Source organism: Crinia signifera, chromosome 2 (genome assembly GCF_055691185.1).
Source record: "Crinia signifera chromosome 2, ASM5569118v1, whole genome shotgun sequence".
Lineage (NCBI taxonomy): Eukaryota > Metazoa > Chordata > Amphibia > Anura > Myobatrachidae > Crinia > Crinia signifera.
Genome location: NC_139218.1, coordinates 252,921,464 through 252,940,046, shown reverse-complemented (window position 1 = coordinate 252,940,046; position 18,583 = coordinate 252,921,464). Strand labels below are relative to the sequence as shown.

The 18,583-nt window shown below is 45.4% G+C and overlaps 1 protein-coding gene across 1 annotated transcript; it reads left to right on the top strand.

The window, feature by feature from the left end:
• The first annotated feature begins 15,665 nt into the window (after positions 1–15,665).
• LOC146060735 (uncharacterized) lies at positions 15,666–18,269 on the top strand. Its single transcript, XM_083174309.1, has 2 exons — positions 15,666–16,474; positions 17,397–18,269. The coding sequence occupies exons 1-2, from the start codon at positions 16,013–16,015 to the stop codon at positions 17,973–17,975; spliced, it is 1,041 nt and encodes a 346-aa protein (XP_083030435.1). The 5' UTR covers positions 15,666–16,012; the 3' UTR covers positions 17,976–18,269.
• The last annotated feature ends 314 nt before the right edge of the window (positions 18,270–18,583 follow it).

The window sequence follows — 18,583 nt, the reverse complement described above, 5'->3', positions numbered from 1 at the left end:
CTTTTATATATCTGCAGTATGGTCAGTTTCTAGATGCATCAGTTTTAACAATGCATCTACTGGATGAACTTATAGCTATGAATACTACCCCTCTATGGGAATCTGTCAATATCATCAGCGACTGCATGTACAGAGCGGGGGGCGGGTGATGTCATTGACTGATATAGTGAACGATATTGGCCGGTGTGTGTGCACTATTTGTTCTCTCGCAGCACAGCTGATATAGTTAACTATCAGAGTCCCCGGGAATTGCTCCAGTGTGTACGCAGCATTACATGCTTGTCATATTTGAATTTTTTGGGTGACTACAAGTAATTGCACTATAATAACTACAACTGAAACTAACATGTGAGGGGCCACCTAGCAGTGGGCAAGGCCGCACCACATGCATGGTCTCTCCCTTTGATGCAATTGCAAAACCTTGTTGTACAATGTCCGGACACGCCTGTAGTCACCGGCACCCCCATCGCCGTTTAAGGACTCACATATACATGCTGCCACGTGCACACATACGCACATGGAAATGTTCCCTGAAAACTCACCTCTTCAGGCAAGCCTTTCATATTTAAGTTCAACACGCATAACCTTTTGAGGCACTTATGTACTATATAGCTTCCCTTCTGGACTTGTAACTTGGTGGGACTGCTATGCTATTACTGATGCCTGTCCTTGTGTTTCCCTCCCATATCCCTATAGATTTTAAGCTTGCAGCAGGGCCCTCTAACCCCAAAGTCTGTCTGTTACCCTGTTTGTTTTATCACTGTCTACTATTGTAAAGCGCAACGGAATCTGCTGCGCTATATAGGAAACTGTAAATAAATAAATAATAAATAATAAATAAATAATGGAAATTGTTGAGTAGCGACTTCCATACTCTGTGCTGGACTGGGGCGGCAAGGGTCCACCAGGGGAGTGTAGCGTGTGACATCATGTTGGGGCAGGCGTCTTGATGTCATTCCTCCTGCCCAGCACAACTTGCCTGGGTCTCATCCTCACCTGATTCCCGTGCAGAGACACTAGCCTCTGGCCACCATCATACTGCCGCTGCTCCCTGTCTCCCTTGCACCAGCTCCGGATAGATTTATTTATTTATTAACAGTTTCTTATATAGCGCATACATATTCCGCAGTGCTGTACAGAGAATATTTCAACATTAACATCAGTCCCTGCCCCAGTGGAGCTTACAATCTATATTCCCTACCACATATATACACACACACACACAGAAATTCTAGGGTTAATTTTTGTTGGAAGCCAGTTGACCTACCAGTATATTTTTGGATTGTGGGAGGAAACCAGAGTACCCGGAGGAAACCCACGCAAGCACGGGGAGAATATACAAACTCCGCACAGTTAGGGCCATGGTGGGTATCGAACCCATGACCTCAGCGCTGTGCTCCAAGCCAGGTGTCCACACACAATGCTCAGCTCTGTCCCCCTCACTGACTAAGCCTGTGTGCTCCACTGGCCTCTGTGCAGATGTTACACTTGCCCCACCTGCAGTGCACATGGTTTTGCCCACTTGAGAAAGATTTTGTTTTGACGATCAAATCTGAATCAGGCCCTGTGTCAGCAAAAATAAAGCAGATACTCAAGTGCAGTTTCCAACTAACAACATGGCAGAAGTTAGCTCTGTATGGAGGTGCACCTTTCTAAACCTGGATGCCACTCTCATGGCCTTTGACTATGTTTATATTTTTGCCTTTAGCTCCTGGATTGTTCTAAAGGATTCTTGCTACTTTGTGACTATTGTTACCTTATTTTAGTCATGTACAGTACTTGTATTCTTGCCACCAGGGCCGGACTGGGACCAGAAATCGTCCCTGGCATGTTGAACACACAGGCCTACATGAAGTAGGCGGGACCCTTGCGCGGAGAAGCCGCGCAGCAGAAAGGGGCGTGGTCTCATTGAAAGGAGGCGTGGCATTAGAAAAAGGAGGCATTACACATTATGGAACACACCGTAATGCCCATTACAGAATATGACACAATCTGGACCCCACAGGCTGCTCCCCCTGTATAATAACAAGACACAACAGGCTGCTTCCCCTATATAATGACAGGACACCACATGCTACTCCACCTGTATAATAACAGGAGACCACAGGCTGCACCCCCTGCACAATAATTACATGCTGCCCCCCCCCCCCCCACACACACACACACACACAATAACCACAGGCTGCTCCCCCTGCACAATAAGGACACCACAGGCTGCTCCCGCTGAATAATATCAGGACTGAAGAGTCAGGACGCCACTAGCTTCTCTCAGAGAAGTTCTCTGGGAGAAGCATGTGGTGTCCTGACTCCTCAGTCCTGTACAGTCCAGGCATTGTCAGTGCTCCACCACCACCCGCTGACATTGCCGCCACCCCCCGACATGATTACAGTCAGTCACTGCATCCAGAAGTCCATCCATCCCAGGAGCACCACTGTTGCCAAGCTAAGCCCCATGTGAACGCTTGCACACTGCAGCAGCTCCCTCAGGCTGGGGGAGGGGGCGGGGGAATTGGGTGCTCCAATATCCACAGCACTCGGTCCACACATAACAGTATATAAAATGCGCAGATAGATCTGGACCCCTCTGCGTGCGTGCCTGGGTGCCGTGTGAGGATCGGCACAGGCAGGCAGGCTGCACTGCATCCTGGTTTCTCCTTTGGCCCCTCGTCCCGCCCACAGCCCTGCCCTCTGTAGTGGCCTCCTGCACTATCTAGACAGGGCCTCGGCCATGTTCCCTAAGCTGTGGCCATATTCTTTAAGCTGCGGCCAGCACCGCCGAACGGAGGAGTGTCCCAGCCGCAGCCAGCAGGACTCAAATTCGACCCACCTGGCCATCGGCCCTTCTGGCATTTGCCAGAAGAGCCAGATGGCCAGACTGGCCCTGCTTGCCACTCTTTTGTAACTGTTCAATTGCTTTGTTCCCTGTAAGCTGTCTCAGTCAATAAAACATGCTACTCAATTATGTGCAAATGGTGGCTTTAAAAAAATAATATTGAAACTTGACCACACCCACACCACAACTGACCACACCTCCACATCATGGGCCACACCCATGCCATAACTGAACACACACATGCAGCACTGACCACAACTCCTCCCCTTCTCAGTATAGGCTCATATAATTTTAATTCACAACCCTGGGTGGGATCCCACACATCTGGTAGTCCCCAGAAGTTCCTGGGAGAATAGGAAGGTCTGTGTTCACTGGTCCTTTAATTGGCTCAAGTAGCTTTTACAAAATGAGTCATGCTAAACATGTGAGTGTTAGAAAGCTAAGGCTAGCAAGTCCAAACACACCTAGTAAAATAGGATATGAAATGAAAGCCGATGTGTTTTCATGTCATAAGCCCCATAAAAAAAATGCATAGGACATATCCGTCAGAAATGCTTAAATCTGATTCGCTGTATGCACTCGCAATTTGTGTCTGTGCAAAGAGATTCATCTGCCATATTGTCAACATAATAATATTGACAAATACTTCTGTTATCGATGCTGTACTTTCCTGATAATGTGAAAACAAATCACTCTCATGTACATTTAAAATGATTACACTATTTACATTACCAGAGACAGTAAAGAGATTCTCGGAGGCACCTGGCCGAAGAGTACCTAATGGTCTATAGATACTCGTTTCTCTGTATTACACAACATGTGAATCCACTAAAGATCAAAGTGTCCCATAAGAATTGCTCTTGCTAAACAAAAGGTCGAATGACATAATTACATAGTATGGGTATGTTGCCAGCCTTTTCACGTACAACACAACAATAAACCAGTAAACGATGACTAGCGAGGAAGTATTATAACCTTATTTAGACTTAGTAAACGTCTCCAGACACATTTCCTGGTTGTCAAAACCAGATAGAACCGGTGTCTATAATGAGTGACGACAAATCAGCCTGATATATTAACACACGTATACTCTACCAGCCTCATAAAGGGTGTTCCTCAATACTGTGTCATTTAAGATTTCAAATATATAATTACAGTCTCATAACATTCATTGCAACATGATTATTTGTCTTAAATATTATTATTTATTTACTAGTGAAATACTATTGTGATATTTTTTTCTATGTGTTTGTTTTGGGAAAGAAATGTGACTGAAATACCCATGATTTATGACACTTGCTGCATTATATGTACAGAGCCTCTATCTTCTTTCTGATCACAACAGTAAACAATGAACTTCCTGCTATGGCTGCACATACTTCTCTCTTATCAGGCAGAAAAAAAACACAACTTAATACAATGTACTGTACTATGTGCAGAGACAGGAAAGCGCAGTGGTGACCTCTTCTGGACAAGATACTGAAGCATTAGTTGCCTTGAAGGAATAGGATTGATGTTACCACTGAATTCTTTCCAAGTGACCTTTGACCACCTCTATAAGCCTCACAAATTACAGGGTTACTTCTTTTATATTGTGCTATGAACGACTGTGTTTTGTTTGAATATTTGCTTGTGTTTTATGCTTGTTTAATAGGCGTATGTGCATAGGAAATAATACATGCTGTAGCTGTTGACTGAGAAATTTGAATTGAGTCAGCTATATTGTACAATCAGTTAAGGTGCCCATACACTAGTAAGATTTATCTTCAGATCTGTCTGGTTGGAACAAAAACATGGTTATGGATGAGTGACAGTTTATCAGTTTTCCAACATTTCCAAGCAAATGGTCAACTGTTATTTGCTCTCATCCATAACCATGTTTTTGTTCCAACCAGCCAAATCTGAAGATAAATCTGTGTGTGTATGGCCACCTTTACTCTTATGGCTCATACACACTGGGCAATGCCACTAATATCAGAGGCAGCACATACACACTTGTGGTTGCCAGCGGGCTACATGCAACTGCAAGAGGGGTTCGGGGGTCCATGATGCGGCCCTCATTAACAATCTGCTCCCTCGTCAGGACAGAGGGGTCATTAACAACCCCCAGGAGTGCACATCGGCCATCGGATACAACGTACACACTGGGCGATTATATGTGCAATATCACTAACAAGGGCTAAAATAAGCGATTTACCACCTAATTTTACCACCAGTGTTTACGGGGCTTTAGAGCCATGCTGCTGTTAGTATAATGGTGGGAATCATGTCCCTTATTTGCAATAACATACCTCCCAACTGTCCGGCAAATTGCGGGAACGTCTCGGTTTTTTGGGACGATGCCACACCCCTCCCTGGGCCAGCAGTGACCCCCTGTCACCTGCATGTGCACAGCATCTATTCCTGCAGCCAGAGAGGCTGGGGGCATAGCCAGCAGCTCACATGGGCCTGCCCCCACAGCGGCAAAAATGGGGCGTGACCATGAGTACAGGCCACTCCCCTTCTCAACAGACAACACCCCCAAAAATGTTACGCATGCCTACGGCCTGCATGCCATACTTACAATGTTGGGAGGTATGCAATAATAGTTGTTTAGACTCATGTGGTATATTTATTAAAGCTTCCAAAAATGAAAAGAAGTGATGTTGCCCAGAGTAACCAAATAGATTCTGTCTATCATTTTCTGGGATGCAATAGAGAAATGATAGAATTAATTTGAACAGTTATTATGGGCAACATCACTCACGCAGAACCTAAAGTAATCCCTTTGTACAGTGTTATGGGTCCTTTGTGAAACAATATAAATGACAATAAAACTAGAAATAGTAATCATTTTAAAACTTACCTATTTATTGTAGGATTTCTATTTGAACCTTAAACCACTGGTCAGTTTAAGGGGCTGGCAGCTGACATCAGCAGGGCGCTTGTAGATGTAAAACACCAGAGAGGCGACGGAGCAACGTCCGGGCAGGCGGGAGGAGGGCAGAGGGCGGAGGGGAGGACAGCACCGGGTGAGCTGCTGCTGGGACGGGGGCGGACGTTGGCGGCGCTGGACCATGGGAATGCCCAGTGTTTTATGGGCGTCCCCATGAAAACACTGTCCGTTCCATGGGTATGCGGGAAGGACGAAGTCAGCCAAGGGCGGGCGGCTAACATCTCATGATGTCAGCCGCCAACCCTGTCTTTCTCTCATCTTCACTGACTTACATTTGCGTAGGCAGGAGAAATCATTAGATGGTCAGCAAGGGGGACTGTCTTCATAACACATCCACCTGGATGGCATGGTTGCGAGGGGAAACAGCGGACGAGAGGGATAGGGTTAGCAGGGCGGTGGGGGAGCATCACAGGGACTCAGCTTACCGAGTCAATTAGAATCAGGCCCTAAATCACATCTGGTTTAAAAGGGTTAAAAGTCCGAGTGACAAATTCTTCATTTATAAAACAAACACAGACAGGACACACACACAATCCACCAAAATCATTCTATGAAGTACAAATTTGAAACATTGTGTACAATTTAAAATTAAGCCTTAATAAAAGCAATTAGTGTTTAACAGCATATTTGTTTTAGTAATTTATTTTTTTATATGCAGTATTTTCAATGACACCTATACATCATATATACATTGAAGAAAGCACATGTCCGCACAGCTTTACTTCTACATATAGTAATGTTGTTGTAGAAAGCAAGTCATTGGATAATGGTTCCAAGCAGACGTAGCTATATGCAGGGACTATAACTAGAGTACTGCTCAGTGGCGTAACTATAGCACCGCAGCCCCCACGACCATGGGGGGGGCGCTGTGCATGTGCAGGTGCCGGGGGCTGCAGTGCTATAGTTACACCCCGCCGCCCCACCGCAATCCCCCGCAGTCTTTACCTGTCTTCAGTACGCGCTGGTCCCGGCTCCCTTCTTCTGCTATGAGGACCACCACAAAAACCTACAAGAAAGAAGTCGATAATGGTGGCTATTTGAATTATCATAGCTGCCATTATAAACCATGGATACATAATATCCCCAAAAATCAATATTGCAGATTAAAAAGAAATTGTTCGGATGTAACACAGTTTGAACATCAATCAAAAGAAATGACGGAAACATTTGTAGAACAGGGCTATCCAGAATGGCTTCTGGAGAAAGCCAAAAAGGAAACTGAGAACATAGAGAGGTCTAATCTTTTGCAAACTAAAGTAAATCCAAAAACTACTTTCACAGATAAACCTATATTCATAACTAAGTTTAACACACATTCAGAACAGATAAGAGAAATCATAAAGAAGAATCATAGGATACTGAAATGTGACAATTTACTAGCCCCATACTTGGATGATGAGCCTAAAATAGTCTTTAAAAAGAATAACACCTTAAAAGATATCTTATCACCAAGTCATTTCAAAGATAATAAAAAGATTGATGTGTTGAATAAAGATATGACGAAAGGCTGCTTTAAATGTAAAAGAAATAAATGCATGACATGCGAACATATAAAAGAACCCTCTACCTCCTTCCAGTCTACTCATTTAGGTTCCACCTTTCCCATTAAAAGCCACATTGACTGTCAAACATCTTTTGTGATCTACCTGATAACTTGTATTTGCGGCTCCCAATATGTGGGCCGCACTATACGTACAATGAATACTAGATTCCTTGAACACAGAAGGAATGTGATGAAAGGATTCTTGAAACACTCACTTTCCAAACATATAAAAAATAAACATAATGGTTATCATCGAGTATTGAAAATACAAGGTATAGAACATATAGAACAGACCTCAAGAGGGGGTGATCGCTATGAAAGATTATGTGCCCGGGAAGCTTACTGGATCTTCTCACTGGGGACCTTATTCCCAGTAGGTCTCAATGATAACATAGAGCTGAATAATATTTGAATAATTACAGCTTGGTGCAGGTTCCTCCCCGTACCATTGACCACCAAATATTTTAGGACAAAAGTAAGTTCCAATTGATTGTTTTGCTGCTCTTTCCTCTGCCTTGATTTATTTTATCTTATCTTATCTCATTTTAAATTCCAATAATTTCTTTCTCTCTTCATTAGTCTTGAATATGAAAAAATAAAAACTCTCCCTGACAACATCCTCTGCTACCCTATCTTTATATACAAATTATAAACATTGAGATATAACCATATGTCTCACCTTTGTTGATATATAAATATGGAGGTTTATAAACATATCTTTAACTCCTATGACCATGCATACTTGTACGAATTAAACATATGATCGAATATTATAAAAATTGTTAGATGTGGACCTTAAATAATAACCACAATGGTGTTCTCCCTTCTCTCTATTTAATTGTACGTTTGTTTTTTTGTTTTTTTGTATTTTAAAATTGTATTTATATTTAAATTTTATTTTATATAATTATATTGCCTCTTCCCAAATAAATTTTTCCTCAGTAATTAAAAATTAAAAATTAAAAATAACTTAATATATAGAAAATGATCGGTTTATTGCTATATATATTCTTTTTATAAAAATTTTTTTCCTGTTATAATGTATTGATTATAATAATTTTATATTTATTATTATTTTTATTTTCTTTATATTTCTAATAATTATTATAATCCAATGTGGGGTTATCTTTATATATATTATAATTGAGACCACCTAACAAATGTTATACGGATGTCTTTGTGCTGTTAGACAATCTAAGAATTATAATAAAAGTTTATTAAGATGAAAAATTAAAATACTTTTATGAGACAGGATGAGACTCGAACCGGTTCCCCTATGTGATGACTGATCACAGTCGGAGACTTTACCACAGAGCCATACTAGCACCTTGCTAGAAAGAAATGCCAATAGATCCATTTAAACTTAGTTCAAATATTCTCCTTAAACGTTCGTTGATGCCTTATGAACCTAATAATGAAAATTATTGAAAACTGTTGCTATACTGCTGTATATATAGTCTTTTAAAGTATAGATAAAAATCTTTTGAAATGTTACCCAAATTATATCTGAGTCCGTACAGCTTAACTGCAGACATACATATCCTGATTGCCTGACCCATAATGAAGCTACAGGTGCGGCTTAATTGCTGCGACAAGCTGATTGGCCGAACTACCTTTTTATACCTGGGCAGGTAACTAACAAACTACCTTCTGATGAAACCGTCAGTATTCGCAGACGGAGAAACGCGTCAAGGACCTGTGGCATCCGACCTCTCCAAAGATACCTGACTGCCTCCGAGTGATTTATACTCCTTAAACACCTTCATTATTGGACTTGACTACCTGCTGTTTCACTTCAACGCTTTCTGCGTCCTCGATCCCAGTGCCTCCCAGGTGCGTCTGTCCTTCAGGATCCTGGGCTACCATCTATACCCTGCGACTTGTCAGCTCCCAGCGCCAGCCCTCTTCCACCTGGGGCCACGCTGGTCGTCAGCAACTTACATCGCGGCTTGTCAGCTCCCAGCGCCAGTCCTTTCCATCTCGGGGCCACGCTGGTTGTAGCGGGCGAGCAGACACCCAGATCACAGAGTCTGCTCCCGGTACCAGCTCAATCACATCAGAGCAACACCGGTTGAAGCGGACGGATGTGAGGATTGTAATTAACATCGCACACAGACGAGGACAGCGAGCGGTAATATCAATATCTATATCATTTAATATGAACAGTCCAATGTGAATTTAACATCAACCTTCTCAAGAGTGTTATTATCGATTTTCTATAAGGAATCCACTGTTTGAACAGAGGCACTTCTTACTAATCAGGTCTAAGATTAATGTCGGATACCCACAATTAAATTAAATTTTATATCTAATTTTTGTATCTGCATATGTAATTATTAATATTGTGTATTTTTATTGAAATGTATTGTGTAATTATACCTATTTTTAACTGAGTAAAAAATCAAATAGATCAACACAGTGCGCGCTCTCTTTATTTTATTTAATTTTTGTTCTTTTGATTCTAGAAAGGCATTTCAGTCCTTCTAGGTGTCTGGGAGCAGCCATTTTAGCTGCGGACCTATATATACAGACATAAATAACCTTGTAACCCATTGCGCCTGATTTTTCCACTTAGTGGTTAATTGCATTTTAAAACTTACCTATTTATTGTAGGATTTCTATTTGAACCTTAAACCATTGGTCAGTTTAAGGGGCTGGCAGCTGACATCAGCAGGGCGCTTGCAGATGTAAAACACCAGAGAGGCGATGGAGCAACGTCCGGGCAGGCGGGAGGAGGGCAGAGGGCGGAGGGGAGGACAGCACCGGGTGAGCTGCTGCTGGGACGGGGGCGGACGTTGGCGGCGCTGGACCATGGGAATGCCCAGTGTTTTATGGGCGTCCCCATGAAAACACTGTCCGTTCCATGGGTATGCGGGAAGGACGAAGTCAGCCAAGGGCGGGCGGCTAACATCTCATGATGTCAGCCGCCAACCCTGTCTTTCTCTCATCTTCACTGACTTACATTTGCGTAGGCAGGAGAAATCATTAGATGGTCAGCAAGGGGGACTGTCTTCATAACACATCCACCTGGATGGCATGGTTGCGAGGGGAAACAGCGGACGAGGGGGATAGGGTTAGCAGGGCGGTGGGGGAGCATCACAGGGACTCAGCTTACCGAGTCAATTAGAATCAGGCCCTAAATCACATCTGGTTTAAAAGGGTTAAAAGTCCGAGTGACAAATTCTTCATTTATAAAACAAACACAGACAGGACACACACACAATCCACCAAAATCATTCTATGAAGTACAAATTTGAAACATTGTGTACAATTTAAAATTAAGCCTTAATAAAAGCAATTAGTGTTTAACAGCATATTTGTTTTAGTAATTTATTTTTTTATATGCAGTATTTTCAATGACACCTATACATCATATACAGTATACATTGAAGAAAGCACATGTCCGCACAGCTTTACTTCTACATATAGTAATGTTGTTGTAGAAAGCAAGTCATTGGATAATGGTTCCAAGCAGACGTAGCTATATGCAGGGACTATAACTAGAGTACTGCTCAGTGGCGTAACTATAGCACCGCAGCCCCCACGACCGTGGGGGGGGCGCTGTGCATGTGCAGGTGCCGGGGGCTGCAGTGCTATAGTTACACCCCGCCGCCCCACCGCAATCCCCCGCAGTCTTTACCTGTCTTCAGTACGCGCTGGTCCCGGCTCCCTTCTTCTGCTATGAGGACCACCACAAAATGTCCGCCCCCATTTAGCAGACAGTTCTCTGAAACTGTCTGCTGTATGGGGGTGGACATTTTGTGGTGGTCCTCATAGCAGAAGAAGGGAGCCGGGACCAGCGAGTACTGAACGTAGGTAAGACTGCGGGGGATGGGGGGGTTTGCATGGGCGGCGGGGCGGGGGTTGGTGCGGCGGGGTGGTCGGGCGGGCGCTCTCCCTTTAACGGCGCTGGGGTGCCCAAAACCTAGTTATGCCACTGGAACTGCTGTATTATGGGTAGAAGATATTAGTGTTAGCTATTTAAACAGCGATGACGTAATAAAAGTATTCGCAGTACGGATGGTGTAATCGTTAGCATTAATGCCTCACAGCACTGAGGTCCTGATATCGATTCCCACCATGGCCCTAACTGTGCGGAGTTTGTTTATTCTCCCCGTTCTTGCGTGGGTTTCCTTCGGGTACTCCGGTTTCCTCCCACAATCCAAAAAATTACTGGTAGGCTAATTGACTTCCAACAAATTAACCCTAGAATGTCTGTGTGCGTGTACATGTGGTAGGGAATATAGATTGCTCCACTGGGGCAGGGACTGAGGTGAATGTTCAACTATACTATGTAAAGCACTGCGGAATATGTGTGTGCTATATAAGACACTGTTAATAAATAATTAATATACAATATTGAGACTTAGAAAATCAGGGCATAAGAAGTTATGATCAGTGTTCAGTGGATGAGATGGGGATACAGAAAATGTGCCTACTCTCCTGGAATGTCTGGGAGATTCACAAGAGCCTCCAAGATTGAACTTTATTATCTTGCAAAGTTTTCTTTATTGGTCCAAAAAAAATAATTGCAAAATGCAAGCTAAAGATGTATGTGCAGAGCAGCACAGGAATGGCAGCTGTCATGCAAAAAGTACAGATCAAAATGGTAACCATTATCATTTTAAGTGAATTGAATGGTGCCTTGACATTTTGATTTGCGCAATCAACCCCTTCTGATGCTGTTGCACAGTGGTAGGGATTTGGATTACCGCACTGGTTTCAAAGATGATATGATTATGTAAGCTAATTAACGGTTCTCAGTATTTGCTGATGTACAAATAAAGCAATTTTGGTACTTGTGTACTAGCACGGCGACCATCGCATCGCAGACCATATCGCATGCGATGCGATATCGGCCGATGTTCTACAATGTCATACAATTTTAAAATTGTATGGCATTGTATATGGCATACAATGCCATACAATGCGATGGGATACGATTATAAATTGTATAAGCACCCTAATGGGTGCTTCCAATGCTTAAATGCACCCCCACGCCACCCCCAAGTATAAACGTGAACCCGAAGCGTGGCGAGCACAGCTAGCCCGTGAGGGGCGGCGGTACGCGGCCTACGACCTTTTCATACCCCCACTATCCACGTCGGCGTGGAGTTGATTTTACAAAGTGTAGTGAGCGCAGTGAGCCACCGAGCCCGAAGCGCGGCGAGCGCAGCGAGCCCCGCAAGGGGACGTGGATACCTTCACAGGTATACGGGTCCCCTCGCAGGCTTCACAGGTATCCGTGTCCCCGCGCGGGGCGCGCTGCGCTCGCCACGCTTCGGGCTCGGTGGCTGGCTGCGCTCGCCACACTTTATAATATCAACTCCACGCCGACGTGGATAGTGGGGGTATGAAAAGGTCGTAGGACGCGTACCATCGGGTGTATGGCATGCGATAAAAAATCGGGTGACTAATTATCGTGGGTGCCGTGCTAGTACACAAGTACCGCAATTTTTAATTCCAGAAATGTGTCATCATGTATATGGGTTCAATTACCACTATCATACACTATGTGATGACCTTCAGTGGTGCTCCCTTGAGTAAATACAAGTGAATTGTATATGGGGAAGGGAGAAAAAAAATCCTACTGATGCTGTGCATGTGTTTTATTTGCACCATGATCCCTTGCACATCAGGACTCTCACTCGACTTGTACCTTGGACAACCCATCAATGTCAGGGCCATCTCTTTCATTGGACTCAGTGGTAAGTTGCCCAGGGGTCCCAGTGTCCAAAGGGCCCATGACTGATAAACCTTCCTGTCTGACAGTACTATGGCATAATTTGATTTAGGGGTTCTATTGTGTGACTATGCCCCTTCTAAGGGAGATCATACTCCTATCTGTATTCCAGTTCTGGGGAAGGGAAACCATAGCTCTTTCTGGCATGCGGCACCAAAATATCTAGTTATGGCTTTGCAGGGGCGTTGTAAGAGAGGAGAAGGCCCGTGTGCAGCTCTCTCATCTCTACCTGAAGCAGTGCAGTGCCAGAGGGCTCAGACTAATGCGGCGGCCTCTAGAAAAAAGGAGCGGTGGCCATTTTTATGGGGATTCCTGCAGCGCTACTGTGGTCATCATGGAACTCCAGAGTGGTAAGTATTATAAAAAAAAATGTGGCTCTGCCATTTACATTCTTATTTCCGTAAATGGATGTGCAGGGGCCCCAGTGCATTGCATTGCCCAGGGGCCAAGACTGCTGTTAAGATGGCCATGATCAAAGTAGGTGGTGGGGTAAAGGGGATGAGGGGTAAAGGGGCTTAAAAGGGGTAGAAATTACAGAGGTAAGAGATAAGAGTTAGACCAGGGTTGCCGACCCTCCCGGAATTTCCGGGAGTCTCCCGAAAATCGGGTACCCCCTCCCGGCCCCCGGAAGGGTGGGCAACCCTCCCGGATTCAGGGGGGACCCCCGCTGACCCCCGGATCGCGGCATTAAAATGCCGCAATCCTCGGGTCTCAGAGGAGGGGGCGGAGCTAAAACGGCAAAATTGCGTCATTTTAGCCCCGCCCCCTCCACGGAGATCCATGAATTTGCTGCTGTAACAGCATGGGGGCGGGGCTTAGTGATGTCACTTGTAAGCCCCGCCCCCTGAGCGGCTGCTGAAACTCTCCTCTCCGGGCTTCTCCCGGAGAGGAGATTCTTAAAGTCGGCAACCCTGAGTTAGACTGCATTTCAAATTCATGCTCAATAATGTGGAGCAACACAGCAAGTATTCAAAGAAAATCAAAGAAAATCAGGGTCCCTGGAGAAGGTCCCTGGCCTCGTGGTCCCTGGGAGAGAAGGAGACCCCCAATAAAGGGGTGTCCTCACCAGGCCTCCTCACCAGGGCTGAAGCCCGGGGCTGTTCCTGGTGATGCTAGATGACCGGGATTAATACGGTATTTGACTTCTTATTGATACTTTAAGTTTGTAAAGTGTAAATCTGGGTACATGATGATATTGATATCGTTGACAATATCAAAATATATATCATGCAGGGTGTACAGTCAAAACTGGTAATGATGTGCACAGCTGCGAGTCATTAACTACCCCCAGTCATCTGTACATGCAGCTCAAGTTAAATAACGTGAACAATAGTGTATACAGGCAACATCATTCTCCCGTGGCACCGCCAATACAGTTTATATTGGTGGCTGCAGGAATCACCAAATGTTTGTAACACCTGTGGTTAGATCTTGGCTGGAAGTAACCACAGGCGTAGGGGCTAGCTGGTACTGAAATCTTGATGAGGGTACTGTGCATGCCAGAGAACCTCGAACAGTAGCTAGACGTGACCACAGTGTATAAGAAAAAGTCTTTATTGATCACAGCAGACAATATCAATAACAGTAGACAGGATAGTGTTACGATATTGCAGTACACAGGCAGAAGAAGATATGCATTAAATAGTAATAGCTTAGATGGTAATAGCTGCAGTGTAGGAACACTGATGAAGTCCAACAACATATAGAATAAATGGTAACAGTAGCTGGTGCAGTGTAGTAACACTGATGGAGTCCAGAGCTTATATGGTGGTATAAAGATTAACTGGTGCAGTGTAAGGCCTGGTACACACCAGAACGATTAGGGCACGATTAGGGCAAATTTCGACGGTTGTAACGACGGTTGTGCCTGAATTGGTGCACAATCGTTTGTATTTTACTCACGATCCTGGTCGTTTGCGATTGGATGCGCGCTCCCGGCACGTCGTATGTCGCATTGGAGATTTTGCCTCCTGCAGCAGAATCAGCCGATCCGACCGCTGATTGTGTGCTGATTTTATGCACATCGTTAGCACATTGTGTGCGCTTACGTCGTCGCGACCATCCATCCGATCCGGGTTGTTTACGCCAGAGATCCAGGACACTCCCACCGCAGCCATATTGGAGCCTCGTGGATGCAGCAGAGATCACACAACGTCTGCTCCAGCGTGCACCGGACTGCAGGTATGTTTTTGTCAGGCCACTGCAGTCCACCCTACCCCCCCGTGTACCCGCTGCCCACCAATGTGTTTTGATATCAGGCCACTGCAGTCCACCCTACCCCCCCGTGTACCCGCTGCCCCCCAATGTGTATTGCTATCAGGCCACTGCAGTCCACCCCACCACCCTGTGTACCCGCTGCCCACCAATGTGTATTGCAATCAGGCCACTGCAGTCCACCCTACCCCCCCCCCCCCCGTGTACCCGCTGCCCACCAATGTGTTTTGCTATCAGGCCACTGCAGTCCACCCTACCCCCCCGTGTACCCGCTGCCCACCAATGTGTATTGCTATCAGGCCACTGCAGTCCACCCCACCACCCCGTGTACCCGCTGCCCACCAATGTGTATTGCTATCAGGCCACTGCAGTCCACCCCCCCCCCCCCCCGTGTACCCGCTGCCCACCAATGGCAAAGGCCCCAGATGCATTATGCCACCACAGCCCACTATGCTCCCCTGCGGCCTACCCACTACACAGTATGCCACCACAGGCCACCCCACCCCCCTGCGGCCTACCCACTACCCAAAGCATAATGTTACCATCCAGCTGCCCTTTTGCAGGTGATGTTCTCCCACCCCCAGGATTTAAAAAAGTTTTGTAAACAAAATATTATAATAATATTTATTAAAATTTGTTTAATAATTTTGAAACCAAACATGTATTCTTAATAATAATATACAGTGTATTGAAACATATTTACATATACTGTTTATATGAAGACAACTTGTTTTGTCAAAAAGTATGTACATAGGTTTTTTCAAAATCTATTCATTTTTTACAGAAATGGCCCAGGCGATTGCCAAGGAACACGAATTTATAGAGGCGTTCCTTGAGAAATATAGGGAGCTGGACTGCCTTTGGAAAACTAAATCGAAGGAGTACAGCAATAAAATTAAAAGAGCTCAAGCGCTTCAGGAGCTGGCCCAATTCAGCAAGAGCTACAATCCCGAGGCTGATGCGGACTGGGTCCGAAAAAAAATACAGAACTTGAGGACCGTGTTCCTTAAAGAACACAAGAAAATTCAATCGTCCAAAAGGTCCGGTGCAGGAACTGCAGATGTATACGAGACGTCTTTATGGTACTACAACCTGCTGACCTTCACGTTGAGCCATGAGGTGCCAAGGTCGGGACTCTACCTAATGGTGGAGAGTGAGGCAGACGATGTGTTTGTGGGCCTGGATGAAAGTTCCCAGCCGTTGTCGGTAAGTACTGGTCCAATGTGTATACACCCCTTCCTCCTTTGTTTGTTTTAGGCTCCTATAGAGCATTCCTTTGCGGTCCCATCATTTTTTAAATGTGGTCTTCCTGCCAGGGGACAGCACCAACGCCATTAAAGTACTCCTTATATTGGTCCCTGACCTGTTTGGCTCTTGCTGTCCCCCGGTACTGCTGGGCCGGCGTCTCCAGGGACACGATTGGTGCAACCTCCCTCGGCTCGTCTGGGTCCTCCTGTGGTGCTGGTCCTGCCGGCCGATGGGCCCTTTCTTTGCGCCGAAGTAGATTGTGCAGGACACAGCACGCCATGACGGCCCAGTCGATTTTATCCAGCCGCAGGTTAATGGCTGTGTGGAAAATGCGGAATCTACTAGCCATAATTCCAAATGCACTTTCCACAAGCCGCCGTGCCCTGGAGAGCCTGTAATTGAAGACCCGTTTGTCGTGGTCAAGACCACGTTTGGCATAGGGCTTCATGATGTGTTCATGAAGCCCAAATGCCTCGTCCGCCACGAAAACAAAGTTCAGCCCATGCTTCGTTTCTTTGACTGTGGGCAAGTGCAGGGTGTTGGAGGCGAGCCTCTGGTAGAACTTTGTGTCCTTCAAAGTTCCACCATCTGAAGCCCGCCCATTCCTGCCGACATCCACAAAGATGAATTCATAGTTCGCATTAACCACAGCCATCAGCACAATACTGAAGTACCCCTTGTAGTTGAAGTAGTAGGAACCACTGTGGGGTGGCTGATTAATGCGGACGTGTTTCCCATCAATGGCTCCTCCACAATTAGGGAAGTTCCACGCCTCGTCGAATTCAGCAGCGATGTTTTGCCACTCTTGCACGGTGTTGGGGAACTGGAACAAAAAAGAAAAGGAGATGTTAACTAATTGTTGTTATTTTCTTTTCAACAGACAACAAGCACAGAGAAAGAGGTTGGCCACACCTCAACCCCTACCCCAACCCCATCGCCAACCCCTGAGCCACCTGCAATTGACTCATCTGGAACAATCTGTGGAGTGCCAGAAACCCCCACCCCGCCACAACTATTCTCAAAAAAGAAAAAACGCAGGACCAAGACAGTCCCTGACCCAGACCCGGATGATGATATACTTATACGAGCAGAGCAGGTGCTGCGTAGGCCCCCTGACCAGTATGACACCTTCGGCAAATACGTGGCTGAGGGCTTGCGGAAGTTGAATCCGGAACAACAGATGGCGTTCGAACGTCTCACTAGCGAACTCCTGTTTAGGGGCCGTCTTGGCCTTCTGACAATTCAAACCAAATTAGTTGGACTTCTCCCATGGCAGGAGACGCCATCTACTAGTAGTGCCGTACCCTCACCAGCACTTGCCTCATTGCCTGAAACCACCCCACCGAGTGCGCAATCCTGTACCCAACCGGCTACACCTCCTCGCTACAGTCACCTGTATACATCATTGTTGAGTGACAGCACGGACCAAGACGAAACACCGGTTTTACAAGATTTATAAGCACATTCCATACAATTATTTCAAAGTTGGCATGGAGTAGTATGGCACACGGTGCTTGTCGTGGAGATAATGGCTATGGTGACCTGTTGCATACCGCAGAACAATGGGGCCGGGACCATTGCATCTGCGGTATGCAACAGGTAATCCTGATGGCCCTTTCATTATCTGCGCTACAAGCACCGTCTGTCATACTGCTCCATACCACAAGGCAATGAGGCATTGGTTTGGTTTTATGTTAATACTTGTTAGGGCACTTTGCCTAGGTTTTATATATTATGTGTGTTTTTGCTATAGGTCCATGCATGGGGCAGTATAGCACATGGTGCATGTTGCGCAGACAAAGAAAGGACCTTCATGCTACTGTGGCGCACAGTGCAGAGCAATGGGGCCGGGACCAATGCTTCTGTACTAGGTGCCATGCATGCATGAGGGTGCTTTCATTGTCTGCGCTACATGTGCCGTCTGCCATACTGCCCCTTAACGCACGGCAATTAGGCATTTCATGTGCCGTCTGCCATACTGCCCCTTAACGCACGGCAATTAGGCATTTCTGTGGTTTTATGTTAATTCTTTTACTTGTTAGGGCACTTTGCCTAGGTTTTATATAT